General features: G+C 28.1%; 3 protein-coding genes across 4 annotated transcripts; all 3 read right to left on the bottom strand.

Annotated features, from left to right (window-relative positions):
* Positions 1-1,399: 1,399 nt before the first annotated feature.
* LOC145764043 (uncharacterized) lies at positions 1,400-9,546 on the bottom strand. The gene is made up of 19 exons (XM_082575612.1): positions 9,419-9,546; positions 9,206-9,341; positions 8,358-8,749; positions 8,021-8,177; positions 7,257-7,648; positions 6,920-7,076; positions 6,619-6,807; positions 6,307-6,479; positions 6,084-6,182; positions 5,730-5,831; positions 5,227-5,574; positions 4,992-5,034; positions 4,745-4,863; positions 4,410-4,549; positions 3,817-4,000; positions 3,574-3,709; positions 3,353-3,486; positions 3,059-3,227; positions 1,400-2,614 (listed from the first exon to the last, which is right to left on the bottom strand). The coding sequence occupies exons 1-19, from the start codon at positions 9,491-9,493 to the stop codon at positions 2,343-2,345; spliced, it is 3,417 nt and encodes a 1,138-aa protein (XP_082431738.1). The 5' UTR covers positions 9,494-9,546; the 3' UTR covers positions 1,400-2,342.
* Positions 9,547-10,281: 735 nt separating this feature from the next.
* LOC145741516 (NXPE family member 3-like) lies at positions 10,282-11,525 on the bottom strand. Its single transcript, XM_082559115.1, has 2 exons — positions 11,356-11,525; positions 10,282-11,275 (listed from the first exon to the last, which is right to left on the bottom strand). The coding sequence occupies exons 1-2, from the start codon at positions 11,523-11,525 to the stop codon at positions 10,282-10,284; spliced, it is 1,164 nt and encodes a 387-aa protein (XP_082415241.1).
* Positions 11,526-12,324: 799 nt separating this feature from the next.
* Positions 12,325-19,946, bottom strand: LOC145754597 (protein mono-ADP-ribosyltransferase PARP15-like). Of its 2 annotated transcripts, XM_082570686.1 has the most exons (18): positions 19,828-19,946; positions 19,615-19,750; positions 18,519-18,847; positions 18,182-18,338; positions 17,881-18,069; positions 17,566-17,738; positions 17,265-17,375; positions 16,882-16,983; positions 16,385-16,732; positions 16,149-16,191; positions 15,943-16,061; positions 15,604-15,743; positions 14,971-15,154; positions 14,728-14,863; positions 14,509-14,642; positions 14,210-14,378; positions 13,649-13,762; positions 12,325-12,782 (listed from the first exon to the last, which is right to left on the bottom strand). In XM_082570686.1, exons 1-18 carry the CDS (start codon positions 19,900-19,902, stop codon positions 12,742-12,744), a joined length of 2,700 nt encoding a protein of 899 aa, XP_082426812.1. In that variant the 5' UTR covers positions 19,903-19,946; the 3' UTR covers positions 12,325-12,741. The 2 variants fall into 2 exon arrangements, with proteins under 2 accessions (XP_082426812.1, XP_082426804.1); XM_082570678.1 differs by lacking the exon at positions 12,325-12,782 and having other exon boundaries at positions 12,793-13,762.
* Positions 19,947-20,477: the final 531 nt, after the last annotated feature.

The raw sequence follows: 20,477 nt of genomic DNA, 5'->3' as shown, positions 1-20,477 counted from the left end.
CGTAAGAATTATGTTTTTTTTGGAATTCACATTAAGGAAACAGTTATTTATCACATAAACATGTTTTCATCGTATATAAACGAATGTGAAGTAGTCCGACGCCCGCATGACAATAAGATGGGTACGCAAGTCTAAACACCATAACCCAACTTCGTACACAATATAATATGTTCTACTTCCACAAAGTAAATAACGACTTAAATAGCATTGCCGCTGTAACAAATAAAAGCCTGTATATGTGTGTATTTAGCATGTACTAATAAAGAAAAAATAGTTGAACAGTGTTTGTATATTTTTTTTTTTTATTTATTTTGGTTTTTCGCGCAATGATAAAAGTAAACTAGATTTATTTGATAAATAAAATATGGTTCGAAATTTTTTGATTATTTTTAACATAAATTTTTATAAATAAAAAAAGATATGCATAAACATTAACTAAGAATATTACATTTCTTCGAATAAACAAACAAGCATTTATATATACTATACACACAAAAACTAATATTTAACGCAGTTTTAAGTTGTTTATATCAGGATATAGATTATACCAAATTTTAAATTCCTAAAATGGATTTTTGATTTAAATTATATAAACAAGCATCTAAATATGATAAACAATTGAAACTTATTTTTCAAATATGTTTTTCAACTACTTATATTTTAAAATACATTATACCAAATTTTTAATGCTTAATATCGGACTTTAACTTTTAATCAACAAACAAGCATTTAAATATAATAAACAAAGAAGAATTAATTTTTTTTCATTTTCAAGTTATAAATATTATAACATATAACTGACCAAAAATTAAAAATCTAATAACAATCATTAAATTTAAATAAACAAACACCTATTTATTAGTAATTAGTGTCAAAAATTAAAATTTTAATTTATTTTTGAGTTACTAATATCATAATATACAATTGACAAAAATTTAAAAAATTAACAACAACCTTTAAATTTAAATAAACAAACACTTATTAATTAATATTTAGTGAGTAAAAATTAAAATTTTAATTCAGTTTTGAGTTACTAATATCATGATATACTATTGACTAAGATTTGAAAAATTAATAACAACCTTTAAATTTTAATAAAGAAACACCTTTTAATTAGTAATTAGTGATAAAAATTCAAATTTTAATTTATTTTTGAGTTACTGATATCATGATATACAATTGACAAAAATTTAAAAAATTAATAACAAACTTTAAATTTTAATAAATAAACACCTATTATTAAGTAATTAGTGATAAAAATTAAAATTTTAATTTATTTTTGAGTTAGTAATATCATAATATACAATTGACCAAGATTTAAAAAATTAATAACAACCTTTAAATTTTAATAAACAAACACCTATTAATTAGTAATTAGTGATAATTAAATGTCGTAAATAGGAGGTTTGCGATTCGTTGGGATAATAACAAACATACTAAAAATTTAGAACTTTTAGTTTTAAAGAACAAAAGTTATCGTCTTTCAAAATTCTGACTAGAAAGAATAAAAACAATAATAATAATAATAATAAATACACTGACAATAACAATATGTTTCGAAATCTAAGATTTCGAACCATAATAATAAATACGATATACAATTAATATTACAACAACGCGACGGGAAAAAATGACAAAATCAATTTAATGATTTAAAACTTGTCAAAAGTATTAATGTTTACATGAAGATTTTAATTATTTTATGGCATGGTCACCAAACCCAGAATCCTTTACTAATAGTATTATTCCCTAACACATTATTCCAATGTGGTTCTACTTTGTATATATCGGTTTTGTATACAGTATGTTAGTTACAGAGCGTTCATTTGACACTTAAAATAATGTTAAAAATTGTGATTTGCTTGTAGTATTAATTCTGCTTGCTGTTTTTGCACATAACCATATTAATAATAAAGCGAAATAAAAAACATTTTTGTCTGTTTTAAAGTTGATAAAATAGGAAATAAAATTTTAAATGTGCCAAAATTATAGATATAAGAAATGTATATAGCAGACAAGCAGTTACAAAAACCAGGAGTATATATGATTAAAAACTAAGCATACTAATATATACATTTTCTATTTTACAGAAAATAAAGACCAATTTAGGCAAGATTTTTTTTAAAAGTGTGAAAACTAAAGTAACATAATAATATTAACCCCCCAAAAAGTGCATAAACATTTAAAAAGGTTCTGCATTTAAACCAAAAATCTTAAAATTATACCTTATTTCAATGAGCACATAAAACATATCAACCAATCATAAAAGCTTTCAAGTGCAAACAAAACAAATATAGTATTACAACTACTTAAGCTATTACAACAAATCTACAAAGTTTGGTTTACTGATATGTAAGTAAGTATTTGGGATAAACACTTGCATCTTTAAAGACCACAAATATGGTTGGACTATAAGCGCTGTCCACTAAACTATCATAGGGGTGACCAGCAGGTGTATTGGGTATAACTTTACAAAAGGAATTTCCAACTGTATACTCCCCTGTTATAACATCAGCTAAAAACATCTTTTTAGTAGCTTGTAAACCTGCCCCCGCATAGCGGTCAGAGTAACTGGCTTTTTTTGCAAAATACACACCATGCCCATAAGCAGTAGCTACAATAATAAATAACTTAGGTTAACAACGAAATGAAAATTCGACTGTATAAAGTTAATATTAACTTCTTTAAAAAAAAAAAATATGTTAATATAACAACTGGCAGCATGGTGTAGTGGTAAGAACACTTGCTACACCACCATGAGGTCGTGGGTTTAATCCCCACTGCTCTCATGCTGTAGCTCCCTTCAGTAAGGCGTTAGAAATGGTACAAACTCCTGCTGAGCCAGCACTTAATCAGCAGCATAATTACCTGGCAATTATAGTCTCTATAATATCCCAAACTGCCACAGGCAGCTAGACTGGGTCGGAGTAAAAAATCTTACTCTATGTTTAGGTACGCATTCAACCTTCCCACATCAAGGATAAATCTATATATACAAAAAAAAATCAGTTGCATATTAAAAAAAAAATTAAATTAAAATTATTTTTTATTGAATAACCATTTTTTCCTGCATGACTTCGGTCAAAGCCGTTTTTAATAATACTGTCACAAACATTGGCTGTTGTTCCGTGAAATAATTCCTGCACTGGATTTTTAATCCTGGCTACCACCGTTTTTTTTTGAACTTCAAATTGCTGATACAAGGTTTTGTTTTGTATTCTTTCAAGCTAAAAAATATAACAGGCCATAATATTTTAAATACTTTTTACTTAGAATGTGTCCCAGATGCCATTTGTGGGAATTAACCTTAAAAAACCTAACAATAAAAATACATCTAGAACTGTATTCTAACCTTTAAAGTTTTGTTTAAACTTAATCCAGCAGTTCTAAATTTGAGAATAACATCATTAAATTCCTGAGTTTTGGCAGCCACTTCAACTTTAAAAAAATTTTCATTTATTCTTTCCCAATGTGTTGGTAAGTTTTCTAGTAGTAAAATCACAAAAGAAAAATAAGTAAAAGCTTCCTTCTAACATAAAAATTTAATGCACATATCTAAAATTGCTAATTTACCATCTGATTTTAAAATGCGAAACACCCTAAACCTTATTCCGAATCCTTGAGCTCTCAATGTATCCACATTAACAATTATTTTACTGCCATTGTATTCTACAGCTACATCGAATGAAAAAGCATTTTCCATGTACTTCTAAAAAAATAAAAAAGTATTAACATTATTAGAAAATATAAACTTTCAATGAAACAGGGATTTTAATATTTACTGTATTTTTCTTAAATTTTTAAATTGATATTAACCTGATAAGCAGCTTCCAAAGTGAAATTATCATTCTTTGAAAATGGTTTCATTTCACCAACACTTGATTTTATTTTCCAAACCCACTTTCGGACTGATCTTACAGCATTTAAAATCTCGTTTATTTCAGTAACTGTCTTTAAAACATTGTCAGACAAACCTTGTACTTCAAATCGTGATGCAACCCTAAAAATTTTTTTTTTAGTATATATATTTATCTTTGATGTGGGAAGGTCAAATGCGCAACCTAAACATAGAGATCTGTTAACCCAGTCTTAAGTTGCCCCTGTCCCAGTCTCAAGTTGCCTTAAGCAGTTTGGGATATTATATAGATTATAATTGCCTAATAACTATGCTGCTGATTAAGTGCTGGCTCAGCAGGAGTTTGTAGCCATTTATAGCGCCATACACAAGGGCGCTACAGCATAAGAGCAGTAGAGATTGAACCCACGATCTCATGGTGGTAAGCAAGTGTTCTTACCATTACACCATGCTGCCGGTGTATATTTACACCAAGTTAATTAATGACCTATATTTTAATAGATATAAACCAACTATTATTTTAATAGATATAAACCAACTATTATTTTTTTACTTCTCAATTTTAACATCATTTCTATTTTCCCAGTTCATAATTGTCCTTTCTTCATGATCACTAAGGTCTGAGATTAATTCATCCTTAATTGACTGAAATGCTGTTTTTTCATTGACATGATCCTTAATATGTTGAATCACCTTGTAAAAAAATTAATCACTTTAAAATTGAGAGTTTTTATTTCAGCCAGATTGTGTTATATTGTTTGGTCAACTATTATTTTCTTACAAAAATTGTACAATATTACCTTGTTTTAATATAACAACTTTGTAAACCTAAAATTAAAACAAATAAGAAGATAGAGAAATTTATAAAAAGGTAAAAAAGTTTTATACTTCGAACTTTTTATTCAGATTAAGACATATATCAAATTGAATCTCATCATCGTACTGCTTCTTTTTTGAGTGACTCGTCAATGCCTTTCTGATATTTAAATCCGAGGAGCCCATGTCATCTAAATATAAAAATAATAACTTTTGTATAAAAGCAAATAAATAAGTTTTAAAAAATTATAAAAATTTGTTTGCAAATTTTAAACACAATAGAAAAAGTTATTTTTAGGAAAATTATAGAACTAAATACCTTGAGATTTATTTGCTTCCAAATCTTTAATTTTCTTTAGATGCTTTAAAGAAATTAAAAAAAAGAATAATTTTTCCCGTAGTTGTCTGAATATTTAAGACTTAGAAAAAAAATTACTTAAAAGAAAAAACAACTTGAAAAAACTTTTTTGAACTTATATTTACATTTAGCAACATTTACAGAATTAAAGTTATTTAACTTTCTGTAGAACAATAATGGTGATTATAAACATTACCTGCATACATTCCATGTTTTTTTGAAAAACAACTATCCAAACATTTTCGAGACTAACAAATAATCCCTTGCTAACAATTTTGTTAATAAGTTTCAAAACTTTATTAACAGGGTACCCAAATCCACCAGTACCAATACAAGGAAATGAAATCGATAAATACCCAGAACTGTCGGCCATTTTAAGGCAAGTTTTAATTGAGCTTTTTAACAGATCTGTAACTGACTCTCCTCGCATGTAATCTTTTATAGCAATATGATAGATTTCTTTACACTTCAAGTTATATCCTGTGGTTGCTACCACATCTCCATGTTTAGGTGTCTTTCCCATTGCCCTTGCTTTACATTCATTCTTAAAAATATAGTAAAAAAAAAAAACAATTTTTTTTCTTGAATGGGACAATGGCAATGATTTTTGGTAGGTAGTGTTTCATGATTTTTGGTAGGTAGTGTTAAACATAGTTATAAAAAAAAAACATTTCGCAGTAATATTAATTTCAAACATACTGCAAGATTTAATCCAGCTTTTTTCAGTAACTGTTTAGATATTTCTGAACCATCTCCTGTGTGAAAATTACTTGGTGAAGTTGTTGTTACAATCACATCACTCTAAAAAAACATGAGACCAATATAAAACTTTTTTAAGAATACAATTTAAATTTAGGTACTTTTAAGTGCAATATAATTAAAATTTATAAAAAAAACTATTTTTTTACATAAAAATTGTTAATAAAATTACATAAACAAAACATTAAGATAAAGCATGCTTTTTTGTAAATATAATCATATTTGTGAAAATGTAAACATTTTTTTTCCTAATAAAAAATAATTGTAAATAAAAAATTCCAATAAGTAACTTGCCGATTCTTCAGAAATATCCCCAATGAGATAACCACATTTAGTTTTATTTTTAAAGAGAAGATTTGAGTCTAAATATACTTGCATATCTGTTTCAGCATCCTGTTTTAAACAAAGTAAAATAAAAAAACTAGACTATGCAGAATAATTCATTTAAATAAAAAATAGAAAAACACCAAAAAAATAAAATAAAATTATTAAACTAAAAAAGATTAATACTACTTACAAATATGTCTTTATCAATGACTTTTATCTCTATTACACATTTAAATTTCTTTTCTGTTTCCTTTAAAAATTGCATTCCCCTTTCGGATTGAAAGTATTTAGGAATTCCTATTTCTTTAATTGTGTGGCAATGTTCATCAGCAGATAATAACTGATGCTCTAACCAATCTGAAGCTATTTTAAAACATAAAAATTAAAAATTGTATGTACTATATTGTGGCGTATCTAAAATGAGCTTGCTGTTTTTTTTTTTTTTAAAGAGCAACATTGCAGAGTGCCCAACATAGTGTGAAGTATAAAATAGTAAAGCTACCTTTTTGAACATTATTTTTCTTTCCTTTTATTTCTATTCCAGAAGGGTTCTCTGTAATTTGTGATTCAACATAGTTTATGCAACACTTGTCGTTCATGCAGTATTTCTTAATGTACTTAGCTATTAATGGAGTCATTTTAACTTTGACTATTACATTTTTTTCTGTCTGGAAATTCATTGGCTTTGTTTCTAAATAATAACACATATATAATTCTGAAAAACATTTCTTAAATTTTGTGCTATTCATGCTCAGTAAACAGGTGAACTATATTTCATAAAATATTGGTAACAAATAAAAAACCTGATTCAGAGTTTTTTTTCTCCCTCTTTACCGAAACTTCAATGCATCGATCACCAACACGCATTCCATTCATTTCACTAATTGCCTCCATTGCTTCAGAATAAGAATTAAACAAAACAAATCCAAAACCTTTTGACCTTTTACCATCTCTACTTACCTGTAAAATAATATTGTAAAATTAAAATATTTATTTAAAAGTAATGGTAAACCGTAGTTGAGTATTATTTATAATATATACTTTTAAAACATAATAAAAAGGATTGTAGTTGTTTTTCTTGTCTAGGTACAATTAGCTCACACAAAATATTTTTATTTATGTCAATATCAAAACTAATACCTTTGCTTTTCCCTCCACGACACTATTGTATTTTTCAGCAAACAATTCTTCTAATTCACTATCAGTTATATAAGGGTTCAATTTATTAACAAAAAGAGTGACCTGGTTGAGTTTGGAAACACTTTTTAGATTGGTGGTTAGATTTGAATCAAGTCCCGAACTTGAAAATCTTGGTTTTAATGAGTGGCCTGAAAAGCTCATTGGCCTGAAATTTTCATCAACATCATGGTCAGAATATCTACTTGACCTGACAGGGGTTGGCGACCTGCTTCTAAAAGATTTATGTTTATGTTTCCTGTAAGGTGATCTTCGATTTACTCTTTCGATTCTCAATTTATTCTTGTGATTGCTATCTTGTTTTGGCGGCCCAACAAATACCTTTAAGGCTGTACCTAAAAATAAAGATTACAGTTTGAATTATAAAAAAAAATTAAATACCCTGTATACATTTTTTTGATTTTCTAAAACTGAAACAAGATTTTTAAATTTAAAATCATTTTTATTGTGCTATGCACTAATAGAAGTTCTATTGCTAAACCTAAAAGTAAATAGAAGTGTAAATAAAACAAAAGGATATTCAGGAATAATGCTTTAAATATTTTTATTATTTACATAAATGTATTCTTCTGTAGAATAAAAAAATGTGTGTAATATAAATAGGCCTATTATAAACAAGTTTTATTATAAAAATTGGGTTCTAAAATAAGAATTACAGTAAACAGGTGAACTATATTTCATAAAATATTGGTAACAAATAAAAAAACCTGATTCAGAGTTTTTTTTCTCCCTCTTTACCGAAACTTCAATGCATCGATCACCAACACGCATTCCATTCATTTCACTGATTGCCTCCATTGCTTCAGAATAAGAATTAAACAAAACAAATCCAAAACCTTTTGACCTTTCACCATCTCTACTTACCTGTAAAATAGTATTGTGAAATTAAAATATTTATTTAAAAGTAATGGTAAACCGTAGTTGTGTATCATTTATAATATATACTTTTAAAACATAATAAAAAGGATTGTAGTTATTTTTCTTGTCTAGGTACAATTAACTCAAACGAAATATTTTTATTTATGTCAATATCAAAACTAATACCTTTGCTTTTCCCTCCACGACACTATTGTATTTTTCAGCAAACAATTCTTCTAATTCACTATCAGTTATATAAGGGTTCAATTTATTAACAAAAAGAGTGACCTGGTTGAGTTTGGAAACACTTTTTAGATTGGTGGTTAGATTTGAATCAAGTCCCGAACTTGAAAATCTTGGTTTTAATGAGTGGCCTGAAAAGCTCATTGGCCTGAAATTTTCATCAACATCATGGTCAAAATATCCAGTTGACCGGGCAGGGGTTGGCGACCTGCTTCTAAAAGATTTATGTTTATGTTTCCTGTAAGGTGATCTTCGATTTACTCTTTCGATTCTCAATTTATTCTTCTGATTGCTATCTTGTTTTGGCGGCCCAACAAATAACTTTAGGGCTGTACCTAAAAATAAAGGTTACAGTTTAAATTATAAAAAAAAATTAAATAGCCTGTATACATTTTTTTGATTTTCAAAAACTGAAACAAGATTTTTAAATTTAAAATCATTTTTTTTGTGCTATGCACTAATAGTAGTTCTTTTGCTAAACCTAAAAGTAAACAAAAGTGTAAATAAAACAAAAGGATATTCAGGAATAATGCTTAAAATATTTTTATTATTTACATAAATGTATTTTTCTGTAAAATTAAAAAATGTATGTAATATAAATAGGCTTATTATAAACAAGTTTTATTATAAAAATTGGGTTCTAAAATAAGAATTACAGTTTATTTCCTAACTGCCAGAGTAAACACTTTAACAGTAAAAGGTTTAATAAAGTATGAAAGAAAAAGAGCTATATCAAGTTTAAGTTGATGAGTTTAATAAAATAAATACTTTTATATTTTTCAAAAACTTACCCTCAACTTTATGTCCTTTCAGCTGTCTCTCTGCTTTTTTAGCTTGATAATGTGTTTTAAAATTAACAAATCCAAAACCCCGAGAATCATTGTATTCATCTTTCATAACCCGAACACTAGTAATTTCACCGAAAGGCTAAAAAAACATTTATTGTTATTTTTAAATTTTTGTAAATGTAAAAGCGGTTGATTTATGTTCGACTACGGTCTTACCGCAAATAATCGTTTTAAGTCATCTTCATCATAATGATCTTTAAAGTTTTTTACATAAAGTGAATTATAGTCCATTATTATGCCTTTACACGTTATGTTCTGAACATTTGGTTGTTGGGTAGAAAACAACTCAGTTATAAAAAAAATAAAATCACCTACCTGGGAATTCACCTTACCTAATATTGATATGATATGATAATTAGTTTTTAAACAAAATTATATATAAAAATAAGTTTTCAAACAAAACAAAAAATAAGGTAATTTTAAATATACTGATTAAAACAAAAAATTAAAAAAAAACAAACTTAATAGTTACACATCTGCTTGTCTGAGGTAAAAGTTAATTTATACACTATGCTTCTGCTGGCGTAACTTAACAAACGATAAAGATTTTGTAATTTTAAATAAAAAATATGGCTAAATAAATGAAAAGAAAAAACGGGATCAACTAAGGCTTTCAGTAGGCTGGCAACAACCAACGTTTCAAGTGTTTAACATATCAAATAGAAAAGGAATGGTATGCCTGGTGCCTAAAACATATATCGTCCACACGTGCCAAAGAAAACAAATTTTTCAAAACAAATTTTGAAGTAAAATTTTAACTCAGTTAGAGTTAAAATACATTTTTAAAAATACCTACGCCAAAATTACATTATAAAGAAACAGTTATTTTTTGCATTAACGTGTTTTTATTGTATACAAACAAATGTGAAGTAGTCTATTGGTTAAAAAACGTAAGTTAAAAAAACACAGTAATGTAAAGTTTACAAATGTTTAAACGTCGATATAACTAAGTTACTTTCACAGTTTGTTAAAGTGCAAAGGCTACGAAGTTACAACTAAAAAATAAAGCTAAAAAAGGGTTATTTTTTAATAGTTGGACAAATATACGATAAAAATAAGGCAACGTTTTGGGTGACCATTTGGTCATTTGGGTGAACATTTTCCTGCGGATGAACAGTCGTCATTTCCCAAGTATCTATAAACCCGACGCCGGGAATTGACGAAAAAACGCCCTTGAGAATTTTGTTGTGGCGGAAGCTAAGCCATTCAGATGGACATTGACCGTCGGTACTAAAATGTCTTATAGCTCCTCGTATAAGCACTTTAGCGTTAGGTACACGATGTTTTAGTCTGATAATAGCGCTTTTTACTGCTTTTAAACGGGAAATATAAAACTGTGGATCGTACAACAATAAATGTAGTCCTTCGTTAAGAACAACAGCAACATTTTTAGAACCTCGTTGAATGCCGTCAAGGGTTGAAACGATATGGGGTCGACTACTTGGGGGACCAGGGTTAAAAAGTGGGGGGCCGTGTGCTCTGTAAAACACTGTAACATCGGTAGCATCGTTCCGACCAGTTCTTGGGTTTTGCCAAATGTGAGAGTTGTCGGCCCCGGAATCCTGTAAATGTAATGCAGAAACTAACTTGTAGTACCATTGCCGCATTGTCGAATCCCCTATAACATAAACAATCGAATGGGATAAGCATTTTGAGATATACCGCATGTCAAAATGAATGTTACTACATTGTAAAGACGTCCAATAACTCAATCTAAACAACCCGGAAGAATTTTTCATGCCGTCATCGACTTTACACTCGGGTAATTTATTAAAAGTAATTCCATTCTGCGAAAGAAGAACTTCAAATTCGTATCCTGAACCATTTATAATGGTTTGCCAATTGACATTTCTTTGATATAAAACAATTTTTCCTAATTCAATTAAATTAGGTTTGTCATATACTCTATCGATCCATTTTAAATCCTTTGCGCAATTTTCATTATGTGGTTTATAACAATACCAAGCAACACCGGTATGGTTGTTAGATAAATCGCATATTTCCGTGTAATCTCTAAAAATAAGTAGGAGTTGGTTATTTTTAGTACATTCAGATTTGAACACAAGTTTAAGGGCACAAGTTTATTATCTTACCCAGGTGGGTTTTCTAAAGATAACCCAATATTGCAAAACGTTTTTGTGTCGGACGGAAAGGTCCCTTCGAAATTTACACCTTTACCTTCCGATCGGGTAGTATTTTGTATTAGTTGAACGACAGACTGGGGTGAATAAGCTCGACGACTAATTGGGACATTCCTTCCCATAGCAATCGGGCAGATATACCGTACGTTCCATTACCGTGATCTACTATTTGACAAGGAATTCCGTCGTATGTTGACTCGCCTTACTTACTTCTTGAGCTTTGAGATCTATTGGCGTTGCTCCAAAAAAATAAAAACACAATTCGGCAAAAAAATTCTTTTAATGTTGTACTATTTAGTTAATAAATTTGTATTCCATTATGATGCTTATTTATCCATATTACATCGAAAATAATAAACTGCCGGTTTTGAAAAAAAAACTTTACAAAGAAAGTAAAATCTTCTTCTTGGGAATTCACCTTACTTTATATAAAATATTAATTACTTAATTAACAAGATTTAACACGATTTTAGGCTGTTTATAAAAAAACGACACACACACACATATCCTGCTTATTAATAGACAAAGGTAAACTGGGTGAACAAGCCATAACATACTCGAAATATTTGTGTAAAAATAAAACTTAAGATGTGTTTTACATCACTAAATTGATTTTGTCAATTTTCTTGTCGCAATATTATTGTAATTTGTATTGTATATCCTTTTATTTACTTTCATTAATGCGAAAAACCTAAATAGAAAAAGCAATACGCTAGGCTACTGTTCGCTTTATTTTTCTCTAGTGTAGCAATAATTAACTCAACAAACGACAAAAATGTCTGTTATTTCAACTAAAATAGGCTAAATAATTTAGGAAAAAAAAAACGAGACCAAATGGGCTGCAAATATGCTGAAGGCAATAAACGTGTTTAACAACGCAAATAGTTAAATTCAAACCTAGTTACTTAACAGCATTCAGCAAAAAAAGTATTGCATGCCTGGTGCTAAAATCATATTGTGTCCCTACGTGCAAAAGTTAAATAAATTTTAAAGTTACTCGTTAATTCAGTTAGAGTTAAAATGCATTTTTAAAAATCACCACGAAAAAATGACGTTATAAATCAATACAACGTTTTAATAAATTATAAACTAAATACGTTTGTACGCAACAAATTTATACCATTAAAAGGTAAATAAACATAATCGTAGTTAAATCACAGTTATACCTAAGAATTATGTTTTTTTTGGAATTCACATTAAGGAAACAGTTATTTATCACATAAACATGTTTTCATCGTATATAAACGAATGTGAAGTAGTCCGACGCCCGCATGACAATAAGATGGGTACGCAGGTCTTGAACACCAGAACTCAACTTCGTACACAATATAATATCTTCTACTTCCACAAAGTAAATAACGACTTAAATAGCATTGCCGCTGTAACAAATAAAAGTCTGTATATGTGTGTATTTAGCATGTACTAAGAAAGAAAAAATGGTTGAACAGTATTTGTATATCCTTTACTAATAGTATTATTCCCTAACACATTATTCCAATGTGGTTTTACTTTGTATATATCGGTTTTGTATACAGTATGTTAGTTACAGAGCGTACATTTGACACTTAAAATAATGTTAAAAATTGTGATTTGCTTGTAGTATTAATTCTGCTTGCTGTATTTTGCACATAACCGTATTAACAATAAAGCAAAATAAAAAAACATTTTTGTTTGTTTTAAAGTTGATAAAATAGGAACTAAAATTTTAAATGTGCCAAAATTATAGATATAAGAAATGTATATAGCAGACAAGCAGTTACAAAAAGCAGGAGTATATATGATTAAAAACTAAGCATACTAATATATACATTTTCTATTTTACAGAAAATAAAGTCAAATTTAGGTAAGATTTTTTTTAAAATGGTGAAAACTAAAGTAACATAATAAAATTAACTCCCCAAAAAGTGCATAAACATTTAAAAAGGTTCTGCATTTAAACCAAAAATCTTAAAATTATACCTTATTTCAATAAGCACATAAAACATATCAACCAATCATAAAAGCTTTCAAGTGCAAGGCATTTACAAACAAAACAAATATAGTATTACAACTACTTAAGCTATTACAACAATTCTACAAAGTTTGGTTTACTGATATGTAAGTAAGTATTTGGGATAAACACTTGCATCTTTAAAGACCACAAATATGGTTGGACTATAAGCGCTGTCCACTAAACTATCATAGGGGTGACCAGCAGGTGTATTGGGTATAACTTTACAAGAGGAATTTCCAACTGTATACTCACCTGTTATAACTTCGGCTAAAAACATTCTTTTAGTAGGTTGCAAACCTGCCCCCGCATAGCGGTCAGAGTAATTGGCATTTTTTGCAAAATACACACCATGGCCATAAGCAGTAGCTACAATAATAAATAACTTAGGTTAACAACGAAATGAAAATTCGACTGGTATTTATTTGGTTAAAATTAACTTACTTAAAAAATAAAAAAATATGTTAATATAACAACCGGCAGCGTGGTGTAGTGGTAAAAACACTTGCTACACCACCATGAGGTCGTGGGTTCAATCCCCACTGCTCTCATGCTGTAGCTCCCTTGAGAAAGGCGTTATAAACGGTACAAACCTCGGATGAGCCGGCACTTAATTAGCATCATAATTACCAGGCAATTATAGTCTCTATAATATCCAAACTGCAACAGGCAACTAGACTGGGTCAGAGTAAAAAATCTTACTCTATGTTTAGGTCACGCATTCAAGTTTCCCACATGGAGGATGAAGATATATTCAAAAAAAAAACTCAGTTGCATATTAAAAAAAAATTTAAATTAAATTTTTTATTAAATAACCATTTTTTCCTGCATGACTTCGGTCAAAGCCGTTTTTAATAATACTGTCACAAACATCGGCTGTTGTTCCGTGAAATAATTCCCGAACTGGATTTTTAGTTCTGGCTACCACCTTCTCTTTTTGAACTTCAAATTGCTGATACAAGGTTTTGTTTTGAATTCTTTCAAGCTAAAAAACACAGCAGGCCATAACATTTTAGATACATTTTACTTAAAATGTGGCATAGATGCCATTTGTGTAGCTTTACCTTAGAAAATCTAACGATAAAAATGGAACAGGACCAGAACTATATTCTAACCTTTAAAGTTTTGTTTAAACTTAATCCAGCAGTTATAAATTTGAGAAGAACATCATTAAATTCCTGAGTTTTGGCAGCCACTTCAACTTTAAAGAAATTTTCATTTATTCTTTCCCAATGTGTTGGTAAGTTTTCTAGTAGTAAAATCACAAAAGAAAAATAAGTAAAAGCCTCCTTCTAACATAAATTTTAAGCACATATCTAAAATTGCTAATTTACCATCTTGTTTTAAAGTGCGAAACACTTTAAGCCTTTTTCCGAATCCTTGAGCTTTTAATGTATCCACATTAACTATTATTTTACTGCCATTGTATTCTACAGCTACATCAAATGAAATAGCATTTTCCATGTATCTCTAAAAAAATAAAAAAGTATCAACATTATTAGAAAATATAAACTTTCAATGAAAAAGGGATTTTAATATTTACTGTATTTTTCTTAAATTTTTAAATTGATATTAACCTGATAAGCAGCTTCCAAAGTGAAATTATCATTCTTTGAAAATGGTTTCATTTCACCAACACTTAATTTTATTTTCCAAATCCACTTTCGGGCTGATCTTACAGCATTTAAAATCTCATTTATTTCTGTAACTGTCTTTAAAACATTGTCAGACAAACCTTGTATTTCAAATCGTGATGCAACCCTAAATAATTTTTTTAGTATTATATATTTATCTTTGATGTGGGAAGGTCAAATGCGCAACCCAAACATAGAGTAACATCTGTTACCCCGACCCAGCCTTGAGTTGCCTTAAGCAGTTTGGGATATTATATAGATTATAATTGCCTAATAACTATGCTGCTGATTAAGTGCTGGCTTAGCAGGAGTTCATACCGTTTATAGCGCCATACTCAAGGGCGCTACAGCATAAAAGCAGTAGAGATTGAACCCACAATCTCATGGTGGTAAGCAAGTGTTCTAACCATTACACTACGCTGCCGGTGTATATTTACACCAAGTTAATTAATGACCTATATTTTAATAGATATAAACCAACTATTATTTTTCACATTACATTTGTTTAGTTACATTTTTTGTTGAAATTAAAGCAAAAACTACCAAAAGTCCAAAGAATTAAAATATATGTTTTACTTCTCAATTCTAACATCATTTCTATTTTCCCAGTTCATAATTGTCTTTTCTTCATGATCACTTAGGTCTGAGATTAATTCATCTTTAATTGACTGAGATGCTGTTTTTTCATTGACATGATCCTCAATATGTTGAATCACCTTATAAATGATTTAATTGATTGAAATAGAAAAATAGAGTTATTCCAGCAGGGTTGTGTTATATTGTTTGGTCAACTATTATTTTCTTACAAAAATTGTACAATATTACCTTGTTTTAATATAACAACTTTGTAAACCTAAAATTAAAACAAATAAGAAGATAGAGAAATTTATATAAACGTGAAAAAAAGTTTTATACTTCAAACTTTTTATTCAGATTAAGACATATATCAAATTGAATCTCATCATCGTACTGCTTCTTTTTTAAGTGATTTGTCAATGCCTTTCTGATATTCAAATCCGAGAAGCCCATGTCATCTAAATATAAAAATAATAACTTTTGTATAAAAGCAAATAAATAAGTGTATAAAAGCAAATAAATAAGAAAATTATAGAACTAAATACCTTGAGATTTATTTGCTTCCAAATCTTTAATTTTCTTTAAATGCTATAAAGAAATTAAAAAAAAGAATAATTTTTCCCGTAGTTGTCTGGATATTTTAGACTTAGAAAAAAAATTACTTAAAAGAAAAAACAACTTGAAAAAACTTTTTTGAACTTATATTTATATTTTAGCAACATTTACAGAATTAAAGTTATTTAACTTTCTGTAAAACAATAATGGTAATTATAAACATTACCTGCACACATTCCATGTTTTTTTGAAAAACAACTATCCAAACATTTTCGAGGCTAACAAATGATCCCTTGCTAACAATTTTGTTAATAAGTTTCAAAACTCTATTAACAGGGTACCCAAATCCACCAGTACCAATACAAGGGAATGAAATCGATAAATACCCAGAACTGTCGGCCATTTTGAGACAAGTTTCAACTGAGCTTTTTAACAGATCTGTAACTGACTCTCCTTGCATGTAATCTTTTATGGCAATATGATAGATTTCTTTACACTTCAAGTTATATCCTGTGGTTGCTACCACATCTCCATGTTTAGGTGTCTTTCCCATTGCCCTTGCTTTACATTCATTCTTAAAAATATAGTAAAAAAAAACATAAACAATTTTTTTTCTTAAAAATGGGACAATGGCAATGATTTTTGGTAGGTAGTCTGTTTCTTTAGATAAACATAGTAATAAAAACAAAAAACATTTCGCAGTAATATTAATTTCAAACATACTGCGAGATTTAATCCAGCTTTTTTCAGTAACTGTTTAGATATTTCTGAACCAGCTCCTGTGTGAAAATTACCTGGTGAAGTTGTTGTTACAATCACATCACTCTAAAAAAACATGAGACCAATGTAAAACTTTCTTTTTCAAGAATACAATTAAAATTTAGGTACTTTTAAGTGCAATATAATTAAAATTTATAAAAAAAACTATTTTTTTACATAAATATTGTTAATAAAATTACATAAACAAAACATTAATTTAGCATGCTTTTTTGTAAAAATAATCACCTGTTGTATTAAATAAAAACAAATATATTTGTAAAAATGTAAACATTTTTTTTCTTAATAAAAATAGTTGCAAATAATAAAAATTCAAAAAAGTAACTTGCCGATTCTTCAGAAATATCCCCAATGAGATAACCACATTTAGTTTTATTTTTAAAGAGAAGATTTGAAGCAAATATTGAGTCTAAATATACTTGCATATCTGTTTCAAAATCCTGTTTTAAACAAAGTAAAATAAAAAAACTAGACTATGCAGAATAATTCATTTACACAAAAAATAGGCATCCCTTTTTTGTTTGTTATGTTTAATCTATATTAAAGATGGTTTAAAAGCAAAATATTTAGAAATACACTAAAAAAAATAAAAATAAAATTATTAAACTAAAACAGGTTAATACTACTTACAAATATGTCTTCATCAATGACATTTATCTCTATTACACATTTAAATTTCTTTTCTGTTTCCTTTAAAAATTGCATTCCCCTTTCGGATTGAAAGTATTTAGGAATTCCTATTTCTTTAATTGTGTGGCAATGTTCATCAGCAGATAATAACTGATGCTCTAACCAATCTGAAGCTATTTTAAAACATAAAAATTAAAAATTGTATGTACTATATTGTGGCGTATCTAAAATGAGCTTGCTGTTTTTTTTTTCAATTTTAAAGAGCAACATTGCAGAGTGCCCAACATAGCGTGAAGTATAAAATAGTAAAGCTACCTTTTTGAACATTATTTTTCTTTCCTTTTATTTCTATTCCAGAAGGGTTCTCTGTAATTTGTGATTCAACATAGTTCATGCAACACTTGTCGTTTATGCAGTATTTCTTAATGTACTTAGCTATTAATGGAGTCATTTTAACTTTGACTATTACATTTTTTTCTGTGTGGAGATCCATTGGCTTTGTTTCTAAATAATAATACATATATAGTTGTGAAAAACATTTCTTAAATTTTGTGCTATTCATGCTCAGTAAACAGGTGAACTATATTTCATAAAATATTGGTAACAAATAAAAAACCTGATTCAGAGTTTTTTTTCTCCCTCTTTACCGAAACTTCAATGCATTGATCACCAACACGCATTCCACTCATTTCACTGATTGCCTCCATTGCTTCAGAATAAGAATTAAACAAAACAAATCCAAAACCTTTTGACCTTTTACCATCTCTACTTACCTGTAAAATAATATTGTAAAATTAAAATATTTATTTAAAAGTAATGGTAAACCGTAGTTGAATATCATTTATAAAATATACTTTTAAAACATAATAAAAAGGATTGTAGTTGTTTTTCTTGTCTAGGTACAATTAACTCACACAAAATATTTTTATTCATGTCAATATCAAAACTAATACCTTTGCCTTTCCCTCCACGACACTATTGTATTTTTCAGCAAACAATTCTTCTAATTCACTATCAGTTATATAAGGGTTCAAGTTATTAACAAAAAGAGTGACTTGATTTGGTTTGGAGGTTACATTTTTGTGGGTTGGATTTTTACCAAGTTTGAAATTCGGATTTAATGAGCTAGAGCTCATTGGTTCGTCAGGATATCTTGTTTGTTTGTAAGGGCTTTTCGATTTTTTACCATAAAATTTTTGTTCATATTCTTTGTGATGTGACTTTTCAGTTACCTTTTTATTGCTATCCACTTTGGGAGCAACATATAGGTTGAGATTTGTACCTAAAAATTACATTGTGACAAGTTTATTTTACAAAACTTTTAAATGAACCTTTTTAGGTTAAGGTAAACTTTTTGGTAATGCGTTTACAGTACATTCTTACCTCAAAAAGTAAATTTTAGTTAGTAAATGAGTGTGGGTTAAATAAGAATGTATATAAATATTGACTAATACTCCTTTATCATTGATATTTTTTTATATTGCGTACATAGATATTTTTACATTACTGATTAGTGATTATATTATAAAAGCATATTTACAGATTTCCTGTATTGCGTAGGAGAATATAAATATGTAGTATTGATATATCTATATTAATTGTAACTTTGTATTATAGATATATCAAATTTAGTTTAGATAAAATATCAAATTGTATCATGGATATTTTTATATTGGTTAACATGAATTGTATTATAAATATATTTTATGTTGGTTTTATTTATCATTATTTTAATTTGTTTTAAATTCATTAGCATTAGTGCATACTAGTTTTATTACAATAATTAATTTAAAAATAACATACAATTTTTATAATATATTAAGCAAAATAAAAATACAAAAATTTTCATGATAAATATATTTTATTACAAAAATATAGGGTTATTTAATATATTATAAAAACAAAAAACGGTTATAGGCAAGATTAGTTTCAAAAAACATTTTAAAATGCTTGCACATTTTTTAGCAGACGTGACCATAAAATATTACCATAGTTAATAATCTTTGTTTTACCAACTATCTAAATAAATTGATTTCTCGTAAAACTTACCCTCAACTATATGTCCATTCAGCTGTCTCTCTGCTTTTTTAGCTTGATAATGTGTTTTAAAATTAACAAATCCAAAACCCCGAGAATCATTGTATTCATCTTTCATAACCCGAACACTAGTAATTTCACCAAAAGGCTAAAAAAACATTTGTTGTTATTTTTAAATTTTTGTAAATGTAAAAGCGGTTGATTTCTGTTCGACTACGGTCTTACCGCAAATAATCGTTTTAAGTCATCTTCATCATAATGATCTTTAAAGTTTTTTACATAAAGTGAATTATAGTCCATTATTATGCCTTTACACGTTATGTTCTGAACATTTGGTTGTTGGGTAGAAAACAACTCAGTTATAAAGAAAATAAAATCACCTACCTGGGAATTCACCTTACCTGATATTGATATGATAATTAGTTTTTAAACGAAATTATATATAAAAATAAGTTTTCAAACAAAACAAAAAATAAGGTAATTTTAAATATACTGATTAAAACAAAAAATCTAAAAAAAACAAACTTAATAGTTACACATCTGTCTGAAGTAAAAGTTAATTTATACACTAGGCTTCTGCTGGCGTAACTTAACAAACGATAAAGATTTTGTAATTTTAAATAAAAAATGTGGCTAAATAAATGAAAAGAAAAAACGGGATCAACTAAGGCTTTTAGTAGGCTGGCAACAACCAACGTTTCAAGTGTTTAACATATCAAATAGAAAGGGAATGGTATGCCTGGTGCCTAAAACATATATCGTCCACACGTGCCAAAGTTAAACAAATTTTGAAGTAACTAGAGTTAAAATTTTAACTCAGTTAGAGTTAAAATGCATTTTTTAAAATACCTACGCCAAAATTATATTATAAATTT

This window comes from Corella eumyota, chromosome 1 (genome assembly GCF_963082875.1).
Source record: "Corella eumyota chromosome 1, kaCorEumy4.1, whole genome shotgun sequence".
NCBI lineage: Eukaryota > Metazoa > Chordata > Ascidiacea > Phlebobranchia > Corellidae > Corella > Corella eumyota.
This window is presented reverse-complemented; position numbering and strand designations above follow the sequence as displayed.

What these genes read in the sequence shown, in the direction of transcription:
- LOC145764043 (XM_082575612.1), bottom strand. Translation starts at nt 9,493, where the DNA reads ATGGACTATAATTCACTTTATGTAAAAAACTTTAAAGATCATTATGAT. An exon ending in GAAAAATAATGTTCAAAAAG is followed by an intron (nt 6,480 to 6,618) that starts GTAGCTTTACTA and finishes GTTTTAAAATAG; the next exon opens with CTTCAGATTGGTTAGAGCAT. An exon ending in AAGTCATGCAGGAAAAAATG is followed by an intron (nt 2,615 to 3,058) that starts GTTATTCAATAA and finishes TTATTATTGTAG; the next exon opens with CTACTGCTTATGGGCATGGT.
- LOC145754597 (XM_082570678.1), bottom strand. Translation starts at nt 19,902, where the DNA reads ATGGACTATAATTCACTTTATGTAAAAAACTTTAAAGATCATTATGAT. An exon ending in ACTTAAAACGATTATTTGCG is followed by an intron (nt 19,751 to 19,827) that starts GTAAGACCGTAG and finishes ATGTTTTTTTAG; the next exon opens with CCTTTTGGTGAAATTACTAG. An exon ending in TCGTGGAGGGAAAGGCAAAG is followed by an intron (nt 18,339 to 18,518) that starts GTATTAGTTTTG and finishes ATTATTTTACAG; the next exon opens with GTAAGTAGAGATGGTAAAAG.
- LOC145741516 (XM_082559115.1), bottom strand. Translation starts at nt 11,525, where the DNA reads ATGGGAAGGAATGTCCCAATTAGTCGTCGAGCTTATTCACCCCAGTCT. An exon ending in TCTTTAGAAAACCCACCTGG is followed by an intron (nt 11,276 to 11,355) that starts GTAAGATAATAA and finishes ACTTATTTTTAG; the next exon opens with AGATTACACGGAAATATGCG.